A 26,535-nucleotide genomic window follows, 5' to 3' on the forward strand; every position below is an offset into this window, starting at 1 on the left:
AACCAGAAAACTCTTTGGGAGATGAAGGGTAGGTAATTCAAATGGGTAATACATAAAGAACTGTAAAAGAAAGTCTAAAAAAAAAACACAACAAAAAAACAACCCAAACAAAACAAAAAATGAACACAACATCCCTGTTTGGAGTTTTTATCTACTTTACATAGAAGAATGACAGGCTGACTGAATACTGGAGTCTGAATGACCAAAACAGAGATTGTCTCCTTTAAATAAGTTTAATTTCTTTTCTGCACTTAATACTTGCAGCATGCAAAATTTGATGATAATCCCCCGAAGCAGGATTTCATTCATTAGAACACAATTAAGACAACATCCTCTTAAGAGAAAAAATTCTCTAAATTAATTTTTGTAACAATAATTATGATTGAAATCATTATTTAAATAAATTTTCATACCAAAGCTAGGGTGAGAGGGGAGTTTTTGCTTCATGGAGTTCTATCAACTTTTTTAAATAATCACATCATATATATCTAGCTTCCCCTTTTTTTTAAGTATTTGAAAAAATATTTAAAAAAAAGGAGAATTCAGAATGGGAACAAAATACAGCTTTCAACACTGGAATTCAAAAAAGTTAAGTTCTTGCTGCTCTGGTCCACAGCCATACCACTGTGGAACACTAACAATCTTGAGATTTGTTACAGATAAAATAACAAAGGGATAAAGCTGTGTCAAAAAATGGAATACTGCAATCTAAACGTTTGCATACTTTTGTGGTTTTCATGCTCATTGCTCCAGGCAAGCATGGTTGATGTTCCTACCATGCATATTAAGTACTGTTAGAAGCAAAATGAAGATCTCAAAAGCAGATATGCACAAAATCAAAGAACACAGCTAAGACCATAATACATCAAGATCCAAAGGGGTTGTAGAAATCTATAGGTGCAAGTCATCATGTTTTTTTCTATTTTTCAGAGACATAAATCCTGGAATCATTAAGTTTAAAAGCAATAACTTACCTCTACAAATAGAGGGGATATAACTGTAGACAGACATTGTGATACAGGCCTCTTTGGGGTATCCTTTTCCTTTAAAGAAAATAAAAATTCTGACCAATTTTTTCTCTGAAAAATACATCTTCATTATATTCTGTTTCTAATCAATGAAAATCTGTTTCTATGTTGTCACAGTTTAACCCCCACCAGCAATTAAACACCACGCAGCTATGTGCTCACTCTTTGCCCTTCCCAGTGGCATCAGGTGGAGAACTGGAAAAAGTAAACTTTGTGGGTTGAGCTAATGACAGTTTAATAACTAAAATAATACTTTTAAAAGCAGAACAATAATAAATAATAAATAAATAGTAGTTATGATGATGAAAATAATTGAACAAAAAGTGAAAAAACTAAAACCCAAGAAAGACAGCTGATACACAGTACAACTGCTCACTACCTGCTGAGCACTGCTCAGCCTGTTCCCAAGCAGTGATCAGCCCCAGCCCAGCCAGCTCCCCCCATGACATCCTGCGGTTCTGAACATCCCTCTGGCCAGGTCAGGTCATCTGTCCGGGCTGTGTTCCCCACCCCCAGCTTCTTGTGCACCCACCTGCTGGCAGAGCTTGGCAAACTGGAAAACCCTTAACTTCAGATTTTAGCAACAACTGAAACATCAGTGTGTTATCAGCATTGTTCACATACTAAATCCAAAACACAACACTGTGCCAGCTGCTAGTAAGAAAATTAACTCTACCCCAGCTGAAACCAGGACACACGTATATGCAAAAATGTAAAGTGTTCTACAACAGATTGTTCCAAAGCACTGTGGAAAACAGAGGCTGGATTAAAATTTGAGGTTGTAGCATGTCAAATACATGCAAGCTCAAAAGTAAAACAAACAAACAAAATAACAACAAAATCCAACCCCCCCAATTCTACTGAGCAGCTTCAAAGCCACTTGTATGCTGGTATTTACGAGGTCACTCCCACATGGTACAGTATTTCACTTGTATTTCTCCAGTTCATCTACCTTTTTACTGTTGCAGTTTATTTACAAAAAGATTTTAAAATAAAATATTGCCAGATCTTCCAGTGGTAGTATTTCAGAAACTACAGAAATATTTTGTTACATATGTCATGAACTACAAAGGACATAGTTAGAGAATATCCAGACTTAAAGACTTACTCAAGACATTTTGTGAAAGGCAAATATTCATTTTTAGCAGAAGTTCTGAAAGTTTTACCATTTAAAGATACAAAAATTACCCCACTAAATTATTATAGCAAGAATTATCTCCTTGTAAAATACAATCAGTATTTTGAGCACCTCTTTTCTTTGAAGCTCCAAAGACTGGGCTGCTCCATTCTCTAGATTCTTGGGGTCTTTTTCTCTTATTGTAAAGATCCACTCTCCTGAATCACTCCCACCTGAAGCCTGGCCATCTGGTTCACTTAAAGGGAGGGGGAAAAGAAGAGAAGTTCTATTACCTACACCTTATTGCCCATGTTCATCCAATTTACATGCTAAACATAAAAATCTAGAAACAAGACCAAAATCAAGATTCTGTTGTGCAAGCCAGTAAGTATAACCACAAATATGAAAAGTAAATATAATTTATCTTCTGGGGAAGTTCAAAAACTAAATTCAAGATACTTCACTACACATTAGCTTCTAAAAGAAAGAGAGGCATTACAGACTGAAAACATTTTCTCAAGTCACAGAAACAAGTAACATGAAGTGTTTTATTACTATCTGAAAACTGGCTTTAATCAGAGTACCTCAAATCATTATAGAAAGTAGAAAAAAATAGAAGACTTAGCAGTTAAGATATTAGCTTAGAATACTTTTGAGGAAGACAATTTATCCCCAGCCTGTTAAAAAGGCAAATTTACCTCCTAAAAAAAAAAAAAAGGTGAAAAAACACAGTTACAGCTTGACTTTATCAAACTACATCACTATAAAACAATCTGTTGCTTCATTTTTTTAAGGGATTGCATAGTAATTTCTTTATAAGTCCTGCTAAGTTAAAAGAACAAAAATATGCTGACCCTAATCAGTCACTGCATTACATGTCTCCTCTCACTACCATAAAGATCATTCTCTAAGTTAATTTCTTTCTGATCTGTGAGTTAAGAGTGATTTGCAGGAAAGTCCTCAATTAAAACCACCAATCTAGAGGCCATTGTACAAAAGGCATTTAGGACAGCCTACCAAGTCAAAAAGCGTATCAGCAGTGTGAGAAAGTTCTCAAGGATTTCTGCTTGACGTCACATAGAACTCACATCTGTCACTGAAAGAGGCAGCTATACACTAGCAGCTGGGAATGATCAAGTGGGAATTAGGCCTTTTTCCTCCAAAAAAGGTATGGAATGTCCAGCTGGAGTGCATCTACACCAGTGCATGCAGCGTGGGCAATAAACAGGAGATGCTGGAAGCCACAGGACAGCAGGAAAACTGATCTAGTTGCCATCATGGAAATGTGGTGGGATGATTCACACAGCTGGAGTACTCTCTTGGATGGCTGCAAGCTCTTCAGAAAAAATAGGTGGTAGGGTAGATCTGTATGCTAGGGAGTGTTTGTCTTGAGCATAATGACAGCAATGAAAGGGTTGAGTGTTTATGGGTAAGAATGAGGAGGAAGGAAGGCCAACAGGACAGACATCATGGCAACAGTCTGTTACTGACCACCCACCCAGGATGAAGAGGCACACAAAATATTCTACAAGCAGCTGAGGGAAGTCTCACAATCACTAACCCTTATTCTTGTGAGGGATTTCAACTTATCAAATGTCTACTGGAACACAACACAGCAAAGAATAAACAATCTAGGAGGTTCCTAGAGTGTGTGGAAGCTAACATCTTGACACAACTAGCTGGTACATGAGCCAACCAGGGAAGGCTTGCTGCTAGACCTGCTCATGAACAGAGGAATTCTGGGTGATGTGATGGTTGGAGGCCATCTTGGGCATGGTGATCATAAAATAGTAGAGTTTTCGATTCTTGGGAAACTAAGGAAAGGGGTCAGTAAAACTGCCACCTTGGACTACCTGAGGGCAGACTTTGATCAGTTCAGAAGACTAACTTACAGAGTCCTTTGGGAGGCAGTCCTGTAGGGCACAGGACTCCATAAAAGGCTGGACATTGTGCAGGCAAAAATCTTTAAGGCACAAGAGCAAGTGATTTTTGTGAGACTTAAGATGTGCCAATGCAGAAGAAAGCTGGCACAGCTAAACAGAGCTTTGGCTGGAACTCAGGAAGAAAAGGCTATGGCCTGTGGAAGAAGGGGCAGGCCACTCAGGAAGACAAAGCTTTTGTAAGGTTATACAGGGAGAACATTAGAAAGGCCAAAGCCCAGCTAGAACTTAATCTGGCTACCATGCAAAAACAATTAAAAATATTTCTGTAAGTACATTAAGAGCAAAATGAGGACTGAAGATAATCTCCATCTTTTATTGAACACAGATGGAAACACAGTGACATTGGTTGATAGCTGACTCAATACTATCCAGCAGTGTGCCCAGGTGGCCAAGATCAACAGCATTCTGGTTTGTGTCAGAAATAGTGTGGCAAGCAGAACTAGGGAAGTGATCTGTCACCCTGCACTTGGCACTAGCAAGGCCACACCTCCAACACTGTGTTCAGTTTGGGTTCCTCAGTACAAAAGGACATTGAGGTCCTGCAGCATGTCCAGAGAAGGGCAAAAAATCTATTGTGAGGTCTAGAGAAAACATCTTACAAGGAGCAGCTGAGGAACTTCATTCTTCGAACCTGGAAAAACGAAGGCTCAGGGGAAACCTTATGGCTCTCTACAACTATCTGAAAGAAGGTTTTAGTAAGGTGGGGTTCAGTTTGTTCTCCAAAGTAACATATGATAGGACAAAAGAAAACTGACCCAAGTTGTGCCAGGGGAGGTTTAAGTTAGGATATTAGGAAAAACTTCTCCACTAAAAGAACTGTAAAACACTGGAGCAGGCTGCCCTGGGAAGTCATGGATTCGTCATCCCTGGAAGAATTTAAAAGATGTGTAGATGTAGTGCTTAAGGGCATGGTTTAGTGCTGACCTAGCAGTGTTGGGTTAATGGTTGGACTTGATCTTAAAGGTTTCTTTCAGCCAAAATGATTCCATGATTCCATAATGGGCTCTAGTAAATTGGTCCAGCATAAAAACATTCCTTGATTTGTAAAGTTGGTCTTCCAGCAAGCCACATCAACTCACCCTTTTATGAATGTAATAAAAAGGCTGCTGTGGAAGCAGAAGAGGGGAAAGCAGGCTCAGACATAACATTAAATTGTCTCACAAGCACCCCTTTGCAGTTCTGACAGCAAGATTTCATTAGTTTACCAAGGCTGCTAAGCTTAAAAGCTGTAAATCATAGAAGACTCATATATGTGCTGAAAATAGCTACTTGGCACCTACAGTTACAGAGGATATTTTAAAAACTCATCAAACTTACGTATCTGAATCATCAGAACTGGAGTCGTCATGACTTTGTTCAGACTTCCATCTCTTGTGCCTATCAATAAGGTCAGTCAGGTAGGAAGTTTTCTTTGAGTTTCGTAAAATAAATTTGTGTTTTAAGAGTTCTTTCGCGGTAGGTCTCTTAAAAAAAATTTTAAAAAATTACTGTTTTAGAGAGTGTTCAGTGACTCACTGTAAAAAGGTTAAGAAATTCAGACTTCAGTCTTGATACAAATGAGATCTTAAATATATACAGTATCTAGAAAAGAAAAAAAAGACAAAAAAACCCCAAACCCTTAAACTCAACATGCTGGTGGTGAATGTACCACTCCATATTAGAAAAGCAGAACTGCACTCATTCAAGTAACCCAGTCAAGTTCTCTACTATACATTGACAAACAGATGAAACTCACAAAGCTTGGGTCCTTGTTTAAGCAGGCCTCAACAAATTCTTTGAGGGATTTACTGAAATTTCCTTCCAGTGTTGGTGGATTGTTCTTTGGAATGAGGAACAAGACCTTCATTGGATGTAATTCTGAATGAGGTGGCTCTCCTTTTGCAAGTTCTATGGCTGTTATGCCTAACGACCAGATATCTGCCTGCAAGAAACCGTGCTTTTAAGATTAAGTTGGAGAAAGAGAAATAACAGTGTTGCTTGCTGTCATGGTCTAACCTCAGCTGACAACTAAGTACCACACAGCCACTCACTCACTCCCCCCACCCTTCCCCAGCAGGAATTAGAAGAGTAAAAGAAAGAAAACTCATGGGTTGAGATAAGAACAGTTAGTAATTGCAATAAAATCCATTATTATTATTACAAGCATAAATCGTTTTCTAAGTAATGGTAAAGCTGTTATGAACTAGCATTTTATCCACCATATTCAAGTGTAATATGTAAACATGGGGTAAAACTCAAATATTGGCATAAAGGTAAATATAACATGCACAAGATTTTCCCTCAACAAGCATCAGCTAGTACAACCATTAGAAATTTATTATATGAGACTCTAATTTTCCTGGGGTTTAACTCTGTCTTATAGATCATTATTATTTACAGATCAGAGAAATGTGGTCTACAACAGTGTTATTCAACTTTTTTAACTAAAAACGTTGACTAAAACAAGTTAAGTATTTGGTCCAAGTAGCTTCTGAAATGTTGACAGTAGTTTTCTACCACATATGCTTTGCAGACCTTCTCCTGTGAGCCCTGTCTTGCAGGCCAAGAAGATCTGACCTGAAGCAAACTTCAGATCACCTGCAGAGATAAGTCTTTGTGGTAACAATGGGGCATTATTAGTTCCAATTTTTCTGAATTTCAGTTTCTCAAGAGGAACATATTAAGGTGATGTAAATGGACAGACTTTTTTTCTGCTAGACTTTCTGTCACAGGTGGAGCATGTGTATATGTAAGAATAAAAATCAAATTTATGTGTACATGGGCATAGATATCCACATGCATACACAGAGGTATATAAACACTTTTTCCCCCCTTCATTCATTTATAGCTTTCTACTTCTAGTGATCTTCCTCTTCAAAAAATGCACACTGCAGCTGCACACTCAACTCTCTGAAGTCCAAGATGGGTTCTGGAAGCCCATTCCTGTTGGAAGCAACAAGAATAAACTTCCCGAATTCACCTGGCACTGTAATGTCTCCATTCACAGATAGGAAAGGATCTCAAAATAGGGATTAAGTACTAATTCCATGTGTATCTGACCAGACATTTCTAGGATGTGCTTCTCTGTGGCAATGAAACACCAGAACAAGCACAAACCGGTTCTCCAAATGGGGATGGAGGAGCATACTTTAAAAGACAATGATACTGTATCACCACTGTTTTACAAGATATTACAATTTTTACAATTTCAAATCTTGAACAGAAATTACTCTTCCAAGTTCAGTTAAGAGCCAGCAAATTACTGGTAACTACTATTTATTGCAGTGCTGCCATAAGGTTTTCCTCTTCCATTCTAGGGAGTAAAAATTTAGCTTGACCCTGAAGCTCCTATAAGGATCTTTCTGTAAGAGGCTACATGCAAGAGAAAAATATTTTTAAATTAAGAATTTACTTCTTTTGTTAGAAGTTAGAGTAGAAAGGATAGAGAATTAGATATGGGAAAACTGAAGTAGGAAAAAAAAAATATTTCATATGGAAAAAAATAATCAAAATAGGAGGAAGAGGTAAGAATGACTGCCAAAACAATAGGAAGGAAATAGAAGGAAAAGTTCCTATGAGGACATTGTATCAACAAACAAATAGCTCATAGAGAAGGAAATAAATGGTACAGGAAAATATAAACAAACAAATACAAAAACAGGAAAATAAATTAAAAAGAGCTGATAGATTTAATATAACTAGTAAAGTAATGTTTTGACACTTCACTATTTTTCCTCATGGTTGATAGTTTCTTCAGCAGCTAGATTTTATCAACCCCTTAAATTACTGGGGCTAAAACAGAAAACCAAAGTTGAAATTTTTGGTATCAAATACCCCTCACAGATTAGCTACTGACCACATTCAAATGGAGAATTACAGCTAACTTTTTCACACAAACCACCTGGAAAACCTATGTTCTCAAATACGTCAGTTTGAATTATTTGCTAAAGTCTGACAGAATCATAGAAGCACAGAATGGTAGCAGTTGGAAAGGACCCCTGGAGACTGAGTCCAAACACCTTGCCAAAGGAGGATCACCCAGGGCAGGTCTCACAAGAACGCATTCAGATGGGTCTTGAAACTCTATAGAGAAGGAGACTTCACCTCTGGGCAGCCTTACAGAAAAGAATATTTTCCTTCTGTTGAGGTAAAGCTGTTGAAATTTTCCATATCTATGTCAAAAATCACAAACCTTGATAATTTCTGAGGCAACAAAGACAAGTGTTGGAATGCCTTGCAAATATGCCTTGCAATAAATGTTCTAAGAAAGAATATCTTAAAGACATTAACCTGTTTGGGAGCTGGACTGAACAAAGCAAGAATGGAATGGACAAAATCTCTGTGGAAGCAAAAGAACACAGAGCTCACATATGCATAAAGTAGTCCAAAAAGCTTCACATAATTTTGAGAACACAGTACTGGGAACCTAAATTTGGACTTTTTTTGACATTGTTATGCTTTTTAGAAGAAATAAATGCACAAAATGTATGCATTTGTCAAATCCTGAAATAAACCAGCACGCTTCAAAAATGCATGATTTTTTATCTCTGAGCCTTAACAAAAAAGAAAAGATAATAATTATTTATGTTCCCATAACATACATTTCGGGAAAAAATAAAGACTATAATGAAAATCAGCAACTTCTGCTAAATATTCATTACTTTCACGTAATTTTAAAAGACATTAATGTGAATGTTACAATATCATAAAGTAATGCAACAAAAATACACTGTTTTAACCAAAAGCATTTTAAGTGCTTCACAGGGGGAAATCTCTCAAAAGTTTGTCTCTTCAATTCTGAAATCTGTGTTTGACAGAATAGATAACTCAGGTGCACAGCTGAGGTGTAACCTGTATATCTTAATATCCAAAACGGCTTCAAATGGAAATAATATACCTGAATAATAGTTCTTGCGTGAGTTACGTAGATAATACAGTGTAAACCATGGTCAGGAAACCCACCAACTAGCCATAATATTAAGGCAGCTGATAATAGTACTGAATCAACAGGAGAACTCAAGCTTTATGGCAGTAACTAGCAATGTTAGACCTCAGAGTGCACCTATCTTCCTTTACCCTGGTTAACAGTTTTGTGTTGTAACACAGGTTTTGCTTTGCCTTGCACAGCTGTGCTTTTCAGCAGTCAGCAGGAGCAAAGATACCAGTACAATCAGAAAAGCAGCAACTAACAATTTAACAGTTGGTGTGAGGCATACAGAACATGAAGAAAGATGCTGATGAACTGCATGGAAGAAGCAGATGACCTGTGTCCAAGGTGGTGTCAACAGGACACTTTCAAGCTTTTACCAGGAAGCCATCAGCAGGTAGGAAGTAAGAGGATTCAGTAGGGCAAAAAACAAAACTGTTCAACACAGCAACTACGTAATAGAAATTCCTTGCAGCTCACTAGGACAGAATCACAGAATCAATCAGATTGGAAGAGACATCCAAGATCATCAAGTCAAACCGATCACCCAACCCTAACTAATCAACTAGACCGTGGTACTAAGTGCCTGATCCAGCCACGTCATAAACACCTCCAGGGATGCTGACCCCACCAGCTTCCTGGGCAGTCCATTCCAATGGGCAATCACTCTTTCTGTGAAGAACAACTAAGATCAAGCCTAAACTTCCCCCTACACAGCTTGAGACTGTGTCCTCTTGTTCTGTTGCTGTTTGCCTGGGAGAAGAGACCAATCCCCACCAGGCTACAACCTCCCTTCAGGTAGTTGTAGAGAGCAAGAAGGTCTCCCCTGAGCCTCCTCTTCTCCAGGCTAAACAACCCCAGCTTCCTCAGCCTCTCCTCATAGGGTTTGTGTTCCAGACCCCTCACCAGCTTTGTCACCCTCCTCTGGACACGTTCCAGTACCTCAGCATCTCTCTTGAATTGAGGGGCCCAGAACTGGACACAGTACTCAAGGTGTGGCCTGACCAGTGCTGAGTACAGGGGAAGAATAACCTCCCTTGTCCTGCTGGCCACACTATTCCTGATCCAGGCCAGGATGCCATTGGCTCTCTTGGCCACCTGGGCACACTGCTGGCTCATGTTCAGGCGCCTGTCAACCAGTACCCCCAGGTCCCTTTCTGCCTGGCTGCTCTCCAGCCACTCTGACCCCAGCCTGTAACGCTGCATGGGGTTGTGGCCAATGTGTAGAACCTGGCACTTAGATGTGTTAAATCTCATGCTGTTGGACTCTGTCCATCTGACCAGCCTGTCCAGGTCCCTCTGCAGAGCCCTTCTACCTTCTAACAGATCAACATCTGCTCCCAGCTTGATGTCATCTGCAAATTTACTGATGATTGACTCGATCCCCTCATCCAGGTCATCAATAAAGATACTGAACAGGATGGGGCCCAGCACTGATCCCTGGGGGACACCACCAGTGACTGGCTGCCAAATGGAAGTGGCACCATTCACCACCACTCTCTGGGCACAGCCCTCCAGCCAGTTCCTAACCCAGTGCTGAGGGTACCTGTCCAAGCCGTGGGCTGCCATCTTTGCCAGGAGTTTGCTATAGGGAACAGTGTTAAAGGCCTTGCTGAAGTCCAGGCAGACTACATCCACAGCCTTCCCCACATCCACCAGGCGGTCACCTGATCATAGAAGGAGATCAGGTTGGTCAGGCAGGACCTGCTCCTCCTAAATCCATGCTGGCTGGGCCTGATCCCTTGGCCATCCCGTAGGTGCTATGTGATTGCACACCTCTCAAGCATAGCCAGCTTATGTAAGGAAAACGAGGCTAGATTTCGTTGTCTGTGTTCTCACATATGCATGTGTATCTTAAAATAAACAGGCTTTCTCAAGTGGTTGCTGTGCAACAACAGCAAAACTATTGTCTGTGCAATTCAGTCTGGTATCTAAATGCCAAAAGGTTCACAGACACAAATAAGCATCTCTAGTTCATTCAAATTTTGAGACCTGGCCCTCTAGGGAACAGGATCAAATGTCCAAGTCCTTTTTATGGGCACATAGCATTGTGGACTGAAATAACAAGAATTCAAAACCTGAGGGCTGAATTATGCTTTGCCCAAGTGAAGATCATGCCCAGAAACCAAACCTCAAAAAACCTCCAACCACCAGCATCCAAAACAAACAAAAATTATTAACAAAAAACACTATCCACAAAAAAAAAAAAAAATTACTCATTCTTCAAACTGGGAATTTACAGTCATTTAAGCTCTAGAGAGCTCTGATCATTATTTTTAAATAGTATCTCTAAAAAAAGGTATCAAATAGTAAAGGAAGTAATACTAATAACAGTTTAGGCCAAAGTCAGTACTGGCAAGTTGCTTACATGGATGAGAGTGGAAACAGACCACCCTGTCTCATTGTGAGAGACGTGAGCAGTCAACAAATCCCTACAAGGGAATCAGAGAAGATGGGCAAGGAAGATGAGCTCAAGGAAGAACATGAAGAATGACTGCTAATTATTGTAAAGAAAGGTGATCTTATCTCAACACAAATGAGGGTGACAGATGCACAGCTGCAACAGTGGGTCATCAGTTTGTGCAAACAGCCTTCCTTAATACAACCAGGAGGGGGAAGAGTGGGGCAGCAAGGAGCTGTATTATGTAGCCATGCTTAACAGAAGTATAAAAACTGACTAACCAACTAGATGAACTTTGAAAAGAGCAATGGGCTTGAGTTGGAGTCAGTAAACATATTCCTTCCTGGCAACTGGGAATACCCAGTGTCATGCTGGTGAGCATATGGAGACCAGTCACAGTAATCACATTTCTATTGTGATGCAATTGCATATTACAACTGATAGACTGTGTTAGTGCTGCGGTCTCAGTACCACTGTACTGCTGCTGTACCACTCTGCGAAATCAAAATCCTGTGTAATGTGAATCTGATATTAAACATTAAACATTAAACCCTCCCTGTATGGACTACCTAAAAGAAGATGGTCAGAGAGTAGCACAGATTTATGCAGCACATTCTTCCACAGATGAGTAACAGCACTTCCAAACAGCACTTTCACACCTACCAAATCTATGCTCTTCAGCAGTGTTGCTGACTATTTTTTTCCTAAAAAACAAGTGGAACTATATTAATATTTTTATGTATTTCCTATCTTCTTCTTCTTTTAAACAACCATAAAAAATACTCCTCAACAAAGTGGGATAACAGGTGACAGGATGCACTTCTCAATATTGTAACATTTCTTGCCATCTGGGTGGGCCTAATACACTAGGAAACTTCAGACAGATATAAATGAGGAAAGCTTCTTTCCTTGCCAACAGTTCTTAGCTGCTTGGTATCACCTAAACGTGCACCTGTCTAAACACAGCCAAAATTACTGGCCACATTCTGAAGACCAACCTATGCAATTCAAGTCAAAAAAGGAAAGGACTTTGGCTAATGCCTGCAAATACTTTACCTTTGAGTCATATGCTGACTGCTTTATTACTTCAGGTGCCATCCAAAATGGTGTTCCCACAAAGGTATTCCTCTTTATCTGTGTATCTGTCAGTTGTCCTGCTACTCCAAAATCTGCTAGTTTTACTTCTCCTTGTTCAGATAGCAATACATTGGCAGCTGGAATAAAGAGGAAACAGGAAATTATGACATTTAACACTGGAAGGGTGCTCGTTCATATTGCATGAGCTCTTCTAATATTATTACAATACAAATAAAAAAATTACCTTTAATATCTCTGTGTATTTTCTTTTCTGAATGCAAATAATCAAGTCCTTTGAGTATCTCCCTCAGTATCGTAGCAATCTGGGTTTCATCGAGTGAGCCAGGTTCTAACTACAAGACACAAAATGTTTTAATGTATAAATTATATATATAATATTATATATATATATAAAATTTATATATGTAAATATATATATATGTGTGTGTATAAAGGGGAAACAGAACACAAATAGCACTGTTACTATAAACAGACTATAAAACTCCTTCAGTCACACCTCAAAACCTCCAATCTGCTAACTTTGTGACATGAGACACAACTCAGAATATTCTTTTTTTAAAAAAAATACATAGTTCCAAACTAAGCTGCCTTATGAACAATAGGCAAATAAATGTTTTATTTACATAAAACACTTTTAAAAGTTTGGTCAAGGCTCCATAAAGACAGTTTCAAGTTACTGCTTTGCTTTGTGGTCAGGTCATAGACATATACACTGCGTTTGAAAAGCATATACACTCTGATTATGAGCATTATACTGAATTTAGATGTCCAACTCCACCAGCCCTATATAGACCCAGCCCTTGAAGCCTGACAAAGAAATTAAGGCATACAAGGTACCACATCAGCCACACAGCCTATTACTATATACTACAAGGAATTTTGTGAAGCTGTTTAAATACAACTGAAACTGCTAGTCTGACAGAGCATTGCATATTTTAAAAGTTAATTTTTCTCATCTAAGCCTGAAAATTGTTCGAACTAAAGGTTCCAAAACATTTAATTCTTATGAGAAGAAATAGCAGTGGTAAAAGATCTCAGAGCTCCTTTCAACTGATATAAATTCCAAATGTGTGTACACCACTAAATCCAAAGGTGCAGGGGAAAGGACACTACCCAGAGAGGTTCCTTAACCAGTAAGAACCTGTAACTCACTTGACAACAGCAGTCACTGAAACACAAAACAAAAAGTTGTATCTCTGAAGCTTCACTATGTGACAAAAAAAGCAGTTCAGGTAAAAAATTTTCAGGTAAAAATTTAAATATCACATTAGTCAGAAACCCTCAACTAACATGGAGAAACAGAAGTAAAATTCCATGTAATGCAGACATCATACTTGTTTTACCTGTGCAGCTTTTCTTGCAGTCTTTTTTACTTTTCTTTAGCTTTGAGAATATACATGATATTGCCACACTCTCTGAAATCCACTAAGACTTTCTCAAGGCTTGGCTCCAGCTAGGCTGCAAGCACCAGTTCAAGAACTGGTAGTGTGATACAGCACATCTAATGAGGTAAAACCTCTTTTTGTCAGATGTTAGCTCATCTTCGTGGGGAAGAAGTTGGTGAAAAGAGACTAAGGCTGAGAATTTTAGCAGTTGGTTCCTCAGCCACAAAGCTAGATTGTTGTGGCAGTTTAGGCTGGGTGCCCCCCTGCCACTGCTGCATGAGATACACCTCTGGTGTCCTGGGTGCCCACCCACAGAGGTGGACACAGGAAACGACGTATTTCTACCCATAAATCCTGCACCCTATAAGGCCATCTGCAAAGTCATTCTTTTCCTCTTTCTTCCCTCTCTGCTCCCACGGGAGATGTCCTCTCTTATCGGGTAATGCCGGGGGAGTATCCTCAAGGCCTCTTAGGCCTGTCTAGGCCTAATGCCAGGAGGAGAATGGAGGGGGGGGCAGTCTCAGACCTGGCCAGCCTGAGACTTGCCTAGCAGCGGGAGAGGGAAGAAAGAACCCTGGGGGGTTTGGGTTTACCCTCAGGTGGGAAGAAGGGAAGGATTGGGAAGCTTTGGGAATTAATGTAACGGGCTCTGTACGCTTTGGGATACTCTTTGTCACTATGCTTTGTAGTTGTAGTTCTCTGTAGCTTCACCAATTGCTTTTTCCATTTAAACTTTCCATCACTCTCCAATCCGTTTGTGTGAGTCTCATTCTTTTGTCCCTTTCGGGGCAAGAGACGATCTGTCTGGCCCCAAACCAGCACAATTGTACTTAAAGATGAACAACAATGTCACATTTAATGCAACTACTTGGCCTTTCTCTTGTGAGGCATGATTTTCAAAGCAGCCAGTGCAAATTCAAGTACAGAAAACACCAGACTAACATGGTATGTATACACTTCAAACACGGAATTCCTGGTTCCTATTCAGTCTTGCCTTGAGTACATGAGAAAGTGTGCCAGCTGACCAGCAGATTACAGCTGAGAACCATAATGTGGACATTAGAACTAGGAAAACATGCAGCAGAATGTAACTGGAAAATTAACGAAGCACACCCAAGATGCTTAATACAGAGTTACACGATGATTTCAGACCTGGGGCACAATTTCTTCATTAACATTTTAGGATATGACCAAAGATTTAGTACTATTTGTAGGCAACAAACTTAGGGAATAAATACACTGTCATCATGCAAGTGAAATGTGTGTGATTAAAAAATAATAATAATTTTTAAAAAACCACAAAGACAAGAAAACATGATAACATCTGTTTTCTTCCTGCTCTTTTATATCTTTTTGAAGCTGAAGACAGTAATAACTAATTTATGAAAGCAAACTCGGTTTCTAATTGCACTTCTGTCAGGAAAAAACTATCACAATAATAAACTTTTCTTCAGCAGATCTTTATGGGAAGTATTATCAATTCCTACAGAACCATAGAACTCCTTCTAACAGGATGTGGAAAATAAACGGATTCCAAAAAGTAATTACAATTAAAATATGGCAGCACAACTACAGAAAATCCACATTTACTGCCCTTTCCCGTCCTCTGGATGTCAGCAGCAGAATTCCTCTAGACTGGCATTTTTCCTTTCACTCTTTGATCAAGCATTTATTAGTTGCTCCAGCTGAGAACAGCCAACTATGCTACACAGACATTCCATTTCAGTTGGCATGACAATTCTCACATATTTAAAATATCCATTTGTATGTATTTTTAAGCCCTCACAATAAGTAAGACAGTGCGTGGGGTTTGCTGGCTTTTTTAAAATAGCTCAAGTGACTGGACAGTATCCAGGCACAGCAAACAATCTGCACAGAACCTTCTGAATTTTGATTCAAACCTGGATACTCCAACCCAGGTGCAGAATGTGGCCCTTGTTCATGTTGAACTTCATACAGTTGGTGACTGCCCAGCTTCCTAGTCTATTCAGGTCACTCTCTAAGACCTCTCTCCCTTCATCAGAGTACACAACTCCTCCTATTTCTTTGAAACATAATTTTTAATACCAATCTAAATTGTGTTTCTGTCTATTTAGACTTCAATGAGACTTCAAACGGAAACTTTTGTTTGTTTGGTGGTGGGGAAGACACATTAACGTGTATACAACTTGAGAAGTTGTGGTGGCAGAATTAAGAGAATTTTTAAAAAACACACAACTATTTGCAGCCGCTAGAGCTCGCTGGCTGACTAAAGATGAGCATTCTATATTCTGCTTCCAATATTACGTTGCTTAGTGCCCCGTCCATCTTGTCGTGGGTTGAGGCCTATGTCCTAACCATAGAGAGGATTCCTCCGTACAAGGAGCTGAACCATCCAGCCCAGTGGGTGGCCACAGTAAATGATGTTATTCCATCCCAGAATGCCTGCATCTCCCCTTCCTCTATACAGGAAGAACACAAGCTGTCCATCCTCCTGCTTCTTCCTCACTCTCTCTCCCCTCCCAGAGGGCTCCCTTAACTTTGCGATGCGGGGGAGCGGGGCCTGGAGCTGGCAAGCTGAATTTGAGCTGCATCACTTGGGTCTGGTATGGGGACATAGAGTGGCATGGCGGGGTGGGCATCTGAGCCCTGGATTTTTGACCTGGTTTGGAGAGAGGTTTTATAAAGCTTTGGACTAAGGAGGTCTTTGGAGAGCTGTGGCCTAAGTGGACTACGGATTTTGTGTATTTTATATGCTTTGCACTGTAGTATGTAGTTATGAATAGCATTTCCATTTAAACTTTGTGATTCTATCCAATCCTGTGTGGAGCGTTTTCTTTAACTCTTTTGAGAGGGGTTAAGGAGCTCTGCCTCGCTCCTTAAACCAGGACAGATCTATACAAATAATCAGCCTTGTCTCTTAGAAAACAACATTTTCCTGGCATTGACAAATGCTTTTCTCCTTTACTAGAAGCAAACTTTGTCATGGCCAAACAACATACTATAGTTTCCAAAATTATAACATAGGAGAATAATTAACCGAGGTAAAATGACAAAAATCATACATAATTTACTTACTAGATCAAGTGCAGAGCCTCCACCTAGATATTCCATTATTATCCATAATTTTGTATCCTGCAAAACAAAAACAAGCAAAAAAATATTGTTTAAAAAAAATACATCAATTATTAAGTTAATGAAACCTGTTCCATTTTTCTTGCTCAAGAAAGAATTTAGAGTTCCGAAAGACAACCAAAGTTTAGCTGCTCCTCCAAAATATCTTTGGATTTGTGTGCGTCTGAGAAAACTTACATTTTAAAACTCTTATTATAGACATTCAGAGTACCAAATAATAATTACAAGAAATATATTTCCTTTCCTTAGAAAAATATGTCCTTCTTTTGTTGATTATTTGTACAGATACTGCAAAATATTTTCTTTAGACTGAATCCTGTCTAGGTCAAATTACATTTAACATTTATTCTTCACATCTCTGCAATTTTTCATTTCCTTGAACAGTCATCTATCTCTGAGCTGAGGAAAAATACTGGTAAATTTTCTCCACTAATGCTTACCTATCAGATATATGGTACAGAATTTTGGAAGATCTTGTTCAAGAAAGATAAAGCAAACTAGTAATAGACATTATTTAAGATGACTAGAGCAATTTGCCAGCCTTATCAAATTGCATGGTAAATCTTGATACATACAGGCACATTTAGCACAAGATATTCAAGACAGGATCATAGAATTGTTTTGGTTGGAAAAGACCTCTAAGATCATCGAGTCCAGCCATCAACCTAAGACCACCACGGCCATTAAACCATATGCCAAAGTACCATTTCCATAAATTTCCTGAATGCCTTCAGGGAGAGTGACTCTACCACCTCCCTAGGCAGCTAATTCCAATGCCTGAGCGCTCCTTTTGTAAATAAATTTTTCCTAATATCCAATTTAAAGCTCTCCTGATGCAATTTCAGGCCATTTCCTCTCATCCTATCATCTGATACTAGAGAGAAGAGACCAACCCCCACCTCACTAAAAGCTCCTCTCAAGCAGTTGTAGAAAGCAATGAGGTCTCCCCTCATCCTCCTCTTCTCCAGACTAAACAACCCCAGTTCATTCAGCTGCTGCTCATGAGACTTGTTTTCTAGACCCTTTACCAGCTTCATTGCCCTTCTCTGGACACACCCAGCAACCCAATGTCCTCCTTGTAGTGAGGAGCTCAAAACTGAACACAGTATTGGAGATTCAGCCTCATCAGTGCTGAGTACGGGGGCACCATCACTTCCCTACCCCTGCTGGCTCCTGATACAGGCCAGAATGTCTTAACTCCATTATGTTAAGAAATAGACCAAATCATGTGGAGTACTGTGTCCTGCTCTGGAGCCCTCAACACAGGAAGGACATGTAACTGTTAGAGTAGGGCCAGCATAGGGCCACAAAGATGATCAGAGAATCACAGAACCCTAGAATGTTAGAGGTCGGAAGGGATCTCTGGAGATCATCTAGTCCAACCTCCCTGCCAAAGCAGGCTCACCTAAGGCAGGCTTCACAGGAACACATCCAGGCAGGTTTTGAAAGTCTCCAGAGAAGAAGACTCTACAACCTCTCCGGGCAGCCTGATCCAGTGCTCCATCACACTTACAGTAAAGAGTATTTTCCTCACATTGAGGTGGAACCTTCTATGTTCTAGCTTGTTTCCATTGTTCCTTGTCCTGTATCACTGGGCACCACCAAAAAGAGACTGGCACTTTCAATTTGACACCTACCCCTCAGATATTCATAGATATTGGGAAGATGCCCTCTCAGCTTTCTCTTCTCAAGACTAAAAACAGCCCCACTTCTCTCAGTCTTTCTTCACAGGAGAGATGTTCAAGTCCTGCAACCCTCCAGAGGGCTGGAGCACTTCTCCCACAAAGACAGGTTAAGAGAGTTAGGGTTGTTCAGCCTAGAGAAGAGAGGTGCCAGGGAGGCCTTACAGCAGCCTTCCAGTATTTGAAGGGGGCCTGTAGGATAGCTGGAGAGGCACTTTTTACAAGGGTATGTAGTGACAGGACAAGGGGTAATAGCTTCAAACTGGAAGAAGCTAGATTTAGATTAGACATTAGGAAGAAAGTCTTCACCATGACCATATCAAGGCACTGGAACAGGTTGACTGGAAAAGTTGTGCAAGCTCCAACCCTGCTAGTGTTCAAAGCCAGTCTTGACAGGGCCTTGAGCAACCTGGTCTAGTAGCCCATGGCACGGGATTGGAACTAGATGATCTTTAATGTCCCTTCCAACCCAAACCTATGATTTCTTTCCATTGTTAGCATCATCTCATTCTCAAGCATGGTAAGACAAGCAGTTTGTTTATCTTTTCCTTGCAGTACCAGCCTTGAAAAGTGTTTTAAAGCAAGGTTGTAAATCTACCAGACAGATATTCAATTGAAATAACTGCATGGAACACACAGTGGATTTTCTTTTAGTTTTTATGATTATCAAGTTACATTATCATTTGTTGGCTTTAACTTTCTGTACAAAACACTCAGAAGACAGTTCTAACATAAAAACATAGGAGTCTCTCAGACAAAGGAGCACATGAAAAGCATCAATACTCATTTACTTTATCCTGCAAAATAAAACTTCATGTAACAATCACAGCCAGGGCAGGTAAGACTAATATTAATCTATAAAGATCAGACCTTTTGTAAAAGTCATAAATCTGCTGTAGAACACGGCTTTTTCTAAATCCCCTGAGGGATTATAAAAACGTTAGCACTCACTTAAGCCTTTTAGCCATTACTATAGGTGTAGTTCCATCTGCATCTGTCGCATTTCTGGTCTCAGGATGCACCTTTGGTAGGAAAATGCACACAGCCCTCCCCATCTACCTCCACTTACATGAACTGTACTGTTTTTAGGTAAGACCTTAGGTCAGAGTTCCTTCATCATCCACTACCTTTAACACAGAGAAACAGCTAAATTTAGATACCTTTCTTCAGGAATCAACTAATATTATTTGACAAACGTAGTCTTGTTGAAAATATTAAGTAATTTAAAAATATTAGCTATCTTAGTATCTATACAAGCATTGTGATGCTTACTTTCTGCAAACACCACAGATACTCTATGAATTACAGCTTGTAGCACTAAAATACCTGTCTTGCAGCTAAGTGCTTCTCAGATATTTCCTGTCCCTTTGAGGCCCTACATCCTAACAATTCCAGAATGTTTCTTAAAAATGTCTAATAGTAAGCAATTTCATCTTCAGAAATCTTCCTAAACTCAATTAAAAATTTATATACAAATTTTGCTTCAACCTGATGTCTTTCAAAGCTACATGATACTCCCTGAATATTCAAATTTTCTGTGCCTACAAAATTTACATTTAACTTTGACAGTAACTCAAACACAAGTATGTCAATTGCATCACTTCTTTTTATTTTAATGGAAATGCCTGGGTGGGAAAGAACAAGTTAGAACAAACAAATCCCTCCATCTTCTCAAAAAAAAAAAAAAAAAAAAAAAAAACACCAACACCAAACCGAAAAAAACCAAACCAAAATACCCAAACACCTCACCAGGAAGTCAGTAAGAAATTCATCTTCCCTTTTCTATCATCTTAATTACCTTATAATTTAACAACGTAATAAAATTTCCCTAAAGATAAATTGTCCATGAAGCTACTTACTAAATTTTCCAATTGAAAATTAGAACTTAGAGGTAGCATAAAATAGCTTCCAAAAAAAAAAAAAAAAAAGTTAAGAACATATTTTTAATAACATAGTTACACAGTCACATAACACAATTACACAACTACAGATTAAGACAATTAATGGTGTTTATAAATCATCATTTATCTTTTTCAAGTCTTTTCCTGGTTTGTTTAGTCTTTTATCTGCAACTTTCTTTCATCATTAGCTGTTGAAGCCACATGTCTGAATTTACAGTCTAAAAGCCATGGATCAAATAAACTCAGTAACACTACATTTTAAAACAAGTATGGACATGCAGAGAACACACATAGACAGTTTTATCTGTATCCAAGTGTCATGCTAAGCCATAACACTCTATTATCATCATGGTATCTTTGCACCTGTACCTTTAGATTCAAAGTGGTTTTAAATTTCCTTCGGTTCCCCCTTCTTGCCACAGAAATAAATACTCAACTCATGGATGTGAAAATGCAAATAAACACTTTCAGTGAGGCAGTTTTAATTAATTGTTTAATCCATATTCTACCTTAGAGCCAGCAACCTATATATATACTTATTTTATACCTTGTAACAAACAACGGCACAAAGCAAGCAGAGCACGACTATTAACCGGCTGTAGCATCACCAGAGCAACATGACTGCTTCTTTCCTTCCTTTCCAAAGTATCTCTGGCATGCTTCACATTCCACAACACCTACTGTCACTTTCCTTTTTTAAAGCTGCCCAAATTATTTTCTCACTTGTACTTAACACATTCTTCCATATACATTCCGTACTCTCTCTCAAACAGGACACCAAAAGCAGTAAATTTTCTTCCACAGCCTCGTTTAGTAACTGCATATTACACATAATCACTTAAGTTTTCAATAAGATATTATGCTTATATAGTGAGACTAGCAACATTCACTGCTCCATTGTAAGACGTGAAACAAAACTAGCTCCTCTTCTTTTAAGCATCAGTCACAACATCGCATTGAATTTTCTTCTAAATACAGCAATGCCATAGTAAGCCATCAATCCAAAGTTAGGATTGCTATTTCTCATCACATAGATTTCAACATAGATGAGCACATTAATGAAGGCAAATGGAACATTTCCTTTTTCATAGTAGGAACAAGAGGTTTTCCTCTGATGCTATGAAATTGAGAAAAGGAACAAATTTGGAATCTAAAAGAAGCTCTGATACAGAAAGGCAAGGTTTCTGCAAATCCTTTCCAAACTAGTTTATTCTTCTCAAGGTCCAACTTCTGATTTTAACTCTGAAACCACACTAAAACCTTACAATAGCATCTTTACATCTAATAAAGACATTAAGTCACCAGGAAAGTATTTGTAAAATAAGTGCAGTTACAGCAGGCAAAGATGTAAAAATCAAGGACTGTATATCCAGCCCCATCAAAAATTAAAAAAAAAAAAAAGTCATCCACTAAGAAACTCCACAAGAGTCTTAGAATCACAATTTAACTGAAATCAGAGAACTACAGAAGATATATAGAGAAATAAATAATCAGGATTAAAATATTTGTTCTAAGTCCTTACGAAGTTGATACAACACCTGTATAAACATGAGAGGCCAATCTTTAGCTTTTTGTTTGGGAGGGTTTTTTTATTTGTTGGTTTGATTTTTTTTTTTTAATGAAGAACACAGTCATACATTTCTTAGTACTGTAATATTATATAGGAGAGATTGACCTAAAGCAACCAAGCCACAGTGCATATTGATGAAAATGCTTCTAAATCACCTTTCTTGAGGGAAGGAGAGGTTGCAGAGGAAAGCACAACAGAGTATCATGAGACTGCCTAGAAGGACTTGGAAGTAAGAGCATCAAGTGACCTATACACATTCAGTATTTAACTGAAAGTCTTAAATCAAGGAAGTCAACTAATGCAAATTTGAAAACAGTAATACAACAGTGAGCATATTTGTTTCCAAGTGAAATAGAATCCCTCCACCTACTGTGAGAAAAAAAATTTCCCACCTTAAATTTATTGTGAGAACAGGTATTCCCCACCCTAAATATATGGCAAACAATTTGAAACAGAATAGAAGGTATTTGTAAATATGTATAAAAAGCTTCTTTAGTTCTGGAGACAAGCCATCCCCAAATTCCACTCAGAATCTATACTTACAAGCACTTTATGTCAATGACCACAAGCTAGAAATTACATATGTGACTGAAATAACACAACAGATTTGCTAATCAAAATAAGAACTGGCTTAAGTTAACGTATGTACTAAAAGTTTTACCACTGTCTGTCAGATTAGTAGAGAAATCTACACTATTAAAAGAGAGAAACGGAACCTCAACTTATCTGAAAAGAACAAATTTGTTCCAAAACTGATCTTGTACTGCACAATGTGATGTGTGATATTTTGTTTAATAAAAATTTCACTGGATATATACCAAAGTAACAGGGGATGGGGCAGCAGGGGGAGGAAGAGGCTTATATTTCAATACTGGTATATATTTAGTATTAATATTCACAGTGATTCACTAGAGTAAGAAACCAAAATTAGAAGAACCATTAGATACACAATACAGGCAGCAGGATAGCCACTCACTGAGCTCCTGCTACAGGTTGTTACCACTCCTTGTGAGGATTTGTCTTCTGTTAACTTTAAATATAGAAACACCCAGGGAAGTTTGACAGCTGTGGCAACAAGAGGCTTTCTCCAGCACTTGCATGCTAATTCTCAGGTGCCTGATTTGAAAAACATGATGCAGAGGTCATGGGACTTGTCCTCTGTATCTACTTTAGGCAACCTTGCCCACTGATTCCCTGTTTTGGAAGTTAAGAAGGATTTTTTTCCCCAGGATTTCTTCACATTTGTGCTTACAACTACGCGTCTGAAGACCATGCAGCTCCACAAAGCCACCAGGTGGCAGAATCCCATAATGCCAAAGACTCCCTCACCACCCCCTCAACAAAGATCTGGCACAAAAAACAGATGCGCAACACACCAAAGATAGAAGCGTAGAACCACCTGTTTAGAATGGATCTGAAAACATGTATCACACTGACACTCTTCATAAGAAAGGAAGAATTTATTAACCAAAGAGAAATACATCTGAAGGAATATGATCACTCCTATATCTGAATTCTTCAAAATGTTTTCCTTTCCTCACAATCATTGAGTACAGCTTCAGGCATCATTTTATCCATTCACCATCTCCTTTCAAAACCAAGACACACATCACTATTAGAACAAATGCCATCTCCTAAAGTGAGTTCTTGCACAGTACAAGGTGTCTATTACTGTTATTCAGCAAATACACGGTTTTGGCAAGGAATGCAGACAGCTCCACCTCATGGCCTTAACTCTTGTAATTTCTTGACTAGTTATAAATATACCTACACACATTAGTGGTTCAATTTGAATCTAATCAGAACTAGATCCAGCGCTGCCATAAGTCGACATGGCACAACTAACAGAATTTCACTATGTGCTTTTGTTCCATTCTTTCCAGTATGAAATCCCTGGACATAGGAGGTAAGCAATCCACCCTTGAACTTCAAACAGCCTATCCAGATGTCATATAATGTCATATAATAAATATTTTGACAGATGAAAGGGATGTGACAAAGAATAGAGTTACTGATCATGAAAGAAAGTTATTTGCACTGTAGTTTCTCCAAAGTTTGAACACCGTGCATACCCAATTCTGTTAGCATAAGCAGTAAAAAACCAAGCCCTTTCCATTGTAAATGGACAAACTGATTCTACCACTCTGTATCTAGGGTCCTATGATTGTTTAACAGCTATCAAGAAAGCCTATAGCATTTCTACAAGCTTTTGGAATTGTCTTCAACTCCAAAACTGAAAACAGTTCAGAAGAAAACATCTATCTTTCACTGCCAATTCACATCACCTTTCTAAGACAGCGTAATTTCTTTTTAAAGGCAATCTCAGTAAGCACTACTTTTCTTCCAAGTCTGTTAACCAAAAAACCCATTACTCAGCTTCATTACAAGGAAAAAGAATGTCATCATCATTCCAACACTTCCTAGAAAGCATATTGAATTCCATCATGCAGTTAATCCTTCACTTGAACATTTTTTGGCAATCTATTAATTGGCTAATGTTCTTCCATCTGTATTTCCATCTATTACTAGAGGGGGAAGGTATTTGTTTATTTTATTACAGATTTCATTAAATAAAACCAAACTGCAATATTTCATAAAGACGCTTGTTTCAGAACACCTGAAATTCAGGTGCTGTGGATAGAAAACTGTTACTTTGAAGAACAAGGGATACCGGTTTATGAGAGAACAAGGCTAAAGACACTCAGGTTGGCTCAGCCAGCAAAAATATTTTCTGGATAAATTGTCCTCTCCCTCCCTTTCCCTCCTTTCCCATCCTGTCACAGCTAACAGCTCAAGTTCTAGAGCAGAGTCTGCAAGCAACGTCCAGGGTTCTTGGAAAAGTGAAAAATAACTGAAACACCAGTGTTAGCCATTGTTAACCACAGAAACTAACATACTGCTTTGGGGGTTCTGGAGTGTAAGAGAAGCAAAAGCAGATGTTATAAAATACAGACTAAAATGATCTATTTATCAGGAAAGTAGGAGCAAAAATCTAGCTACACTGAAGCATATCATCTGGTGTACTACTAAAGACAGCAGTTAAAATTGATTTTGCTTCTTAAATGAATAATTGAAATTTATTATCAATTTGAAAGGCTTCAAAGAGAAAGAACACTGCTTTGAATAGCAGTTCCCTTGAGGAAAAACTGATGAAACAGCAAGTAGATTTACTTTTGAAAGGAATTCTTTAAGTATTTAATGAATGAAAGAGCCTACAAATAATATAACACTTCCCACATATAATTACATCTCTCATTTTATTAGAATGTACAAGCATTAACAGATATTGTATTGAATAGAAAGCAGACTAGGAATTTTTAGCCCCATTTCTATTCCTCCTTGCTGAATTCCTAGAGAAGTAGGCAAAAGACCAAATTTTTTTTTAAAAACATACCCAACAAAACCACTTTCAGGTTCACTCACACTGAAAAGCCACTCAAATTAAGGAAATAAAAGGTGCTTTTGTTTCCTTCACATCTGTTTACAGAGAAGGGCAACCAGTTTATAAAATTAAACTATCTTTGTGCTTGCCTTGTTTTACAGGCACAGAATGAATCTGGTAAGATCTACAGAGGCTACAGGGCAGGGTGCTACTGCTCATTTTGGTGCACTCAGCAATACCTTGCAGAGATAAAAAAAAAAAAAAAGAAGTGTTAGAATAATTCCCAGAATAAGATTTGCCATTTTCTGAAAATTTCCTTCTTTGAATTTTAATACTTGTTTTGACTCTTAGAACACCAGAAGAAGGGATATAGAAGCAACACATCATGGAAAGATTATCCATTAAGAAAAAAAATCCAAACTCCCACAGTTGAACAAATACAAGTGGAGAAGATTACAAAAGAAAATCTTCCAATGAAACTAGGGAATTCGATTAGTCTAAAAGAAAACTCAGCATTTTGGAAAAAACAAAGAATCACCACACACACACACAAAACCCCCAAAAAAAACGCAAGTGCCACACAAAACGAATAAAAATACCCCAAATCCATTTAAAAAAAATGTAAAACACCACCACACATATGAACTGTCAAGCAAACCTCAAGTTAATTGATCTATCAACATAGCCAAGACCTGTACACATTTAAAGTCTGGACATTCTGCAAGTTGTTCATAATATCCATAGGTAAATCTCTGCCAAAGCTATGTAAGTGTAAAATTAGACAGGATATTATTTTATAGGATGAACCTCTTCTCTACTGTCTCAATGTATTTAAGTTAGAATCTTTTTATTTATACAGTAGAGCCCACTACGGAGGTAGCTAGGTGACAGTTACTAGAAGTAATCTGCTCTCAAAAAGCTCTTACTTAGCTTTAAACAATTCAAACCAAGAGCTAAATAATGTACTTTCATCATAAATGGAAAAAAAACCAAGGCAAACTTCACAGG

General features: G+C 38.4%; 1 protein-coding gene across 1 annotated transcript in view; it reads right to left on the reverse strand.

Annotated features, from left to right (window-relative positions):
• The window catches only part of STK24 (serine/threonine kinase 24), a 49,879-nt gene that overhangs the window by 11,330 nt on the left and 12,014 nt on the right, over positions 1–26,535 (reverse strand). The window contains exons 2-8 of the mRNA XM_054399949.1: positions 16,936–16,992; positions 12,717–12,825; positions 12,452–12,609; positions 5,824–6,009; positions 5,406–5,551; positions 2,278–2,401; positions 975–1,043 (exon numbers count right to left, since the gene is read on the reverse strand). Coding sequence (XP_054255924.1) covers positions 975–1,043; positions 2,278–2,401; positions 5,406–5,551; positions 5,824–6,009; positions 12,452–12,609; positions 12,717–12,825; positions 16,936–16,971 — 828 coding nt within the window. The 5' untranslated portion in view covers positions 16,972–16,992. The remainder of the gene's footprint in view (positions 1–974; positions 1,044–2,277; positions 2,402–5,405; positions 5,552–5,823; positions 6,010–12,451; positions 12,610–12,716; positions 12,826–16,935; positions 16,993–26,535) is intronic.

Source organism: Indicator indicator, chromosome 1, assembly GCF_027791375.1.
Source record: "Indicator indicator isolate 239-I01 chromosome 1, UM_Iind_1.1, whole genome shotgun sequence".
In the NCBI taxonomy this organism is placed as follows: Eukaryota; Metazoa; Chordata; class Aves; order Piciformes; family Indicatoridae; genus Indicator; species Indicator indicator.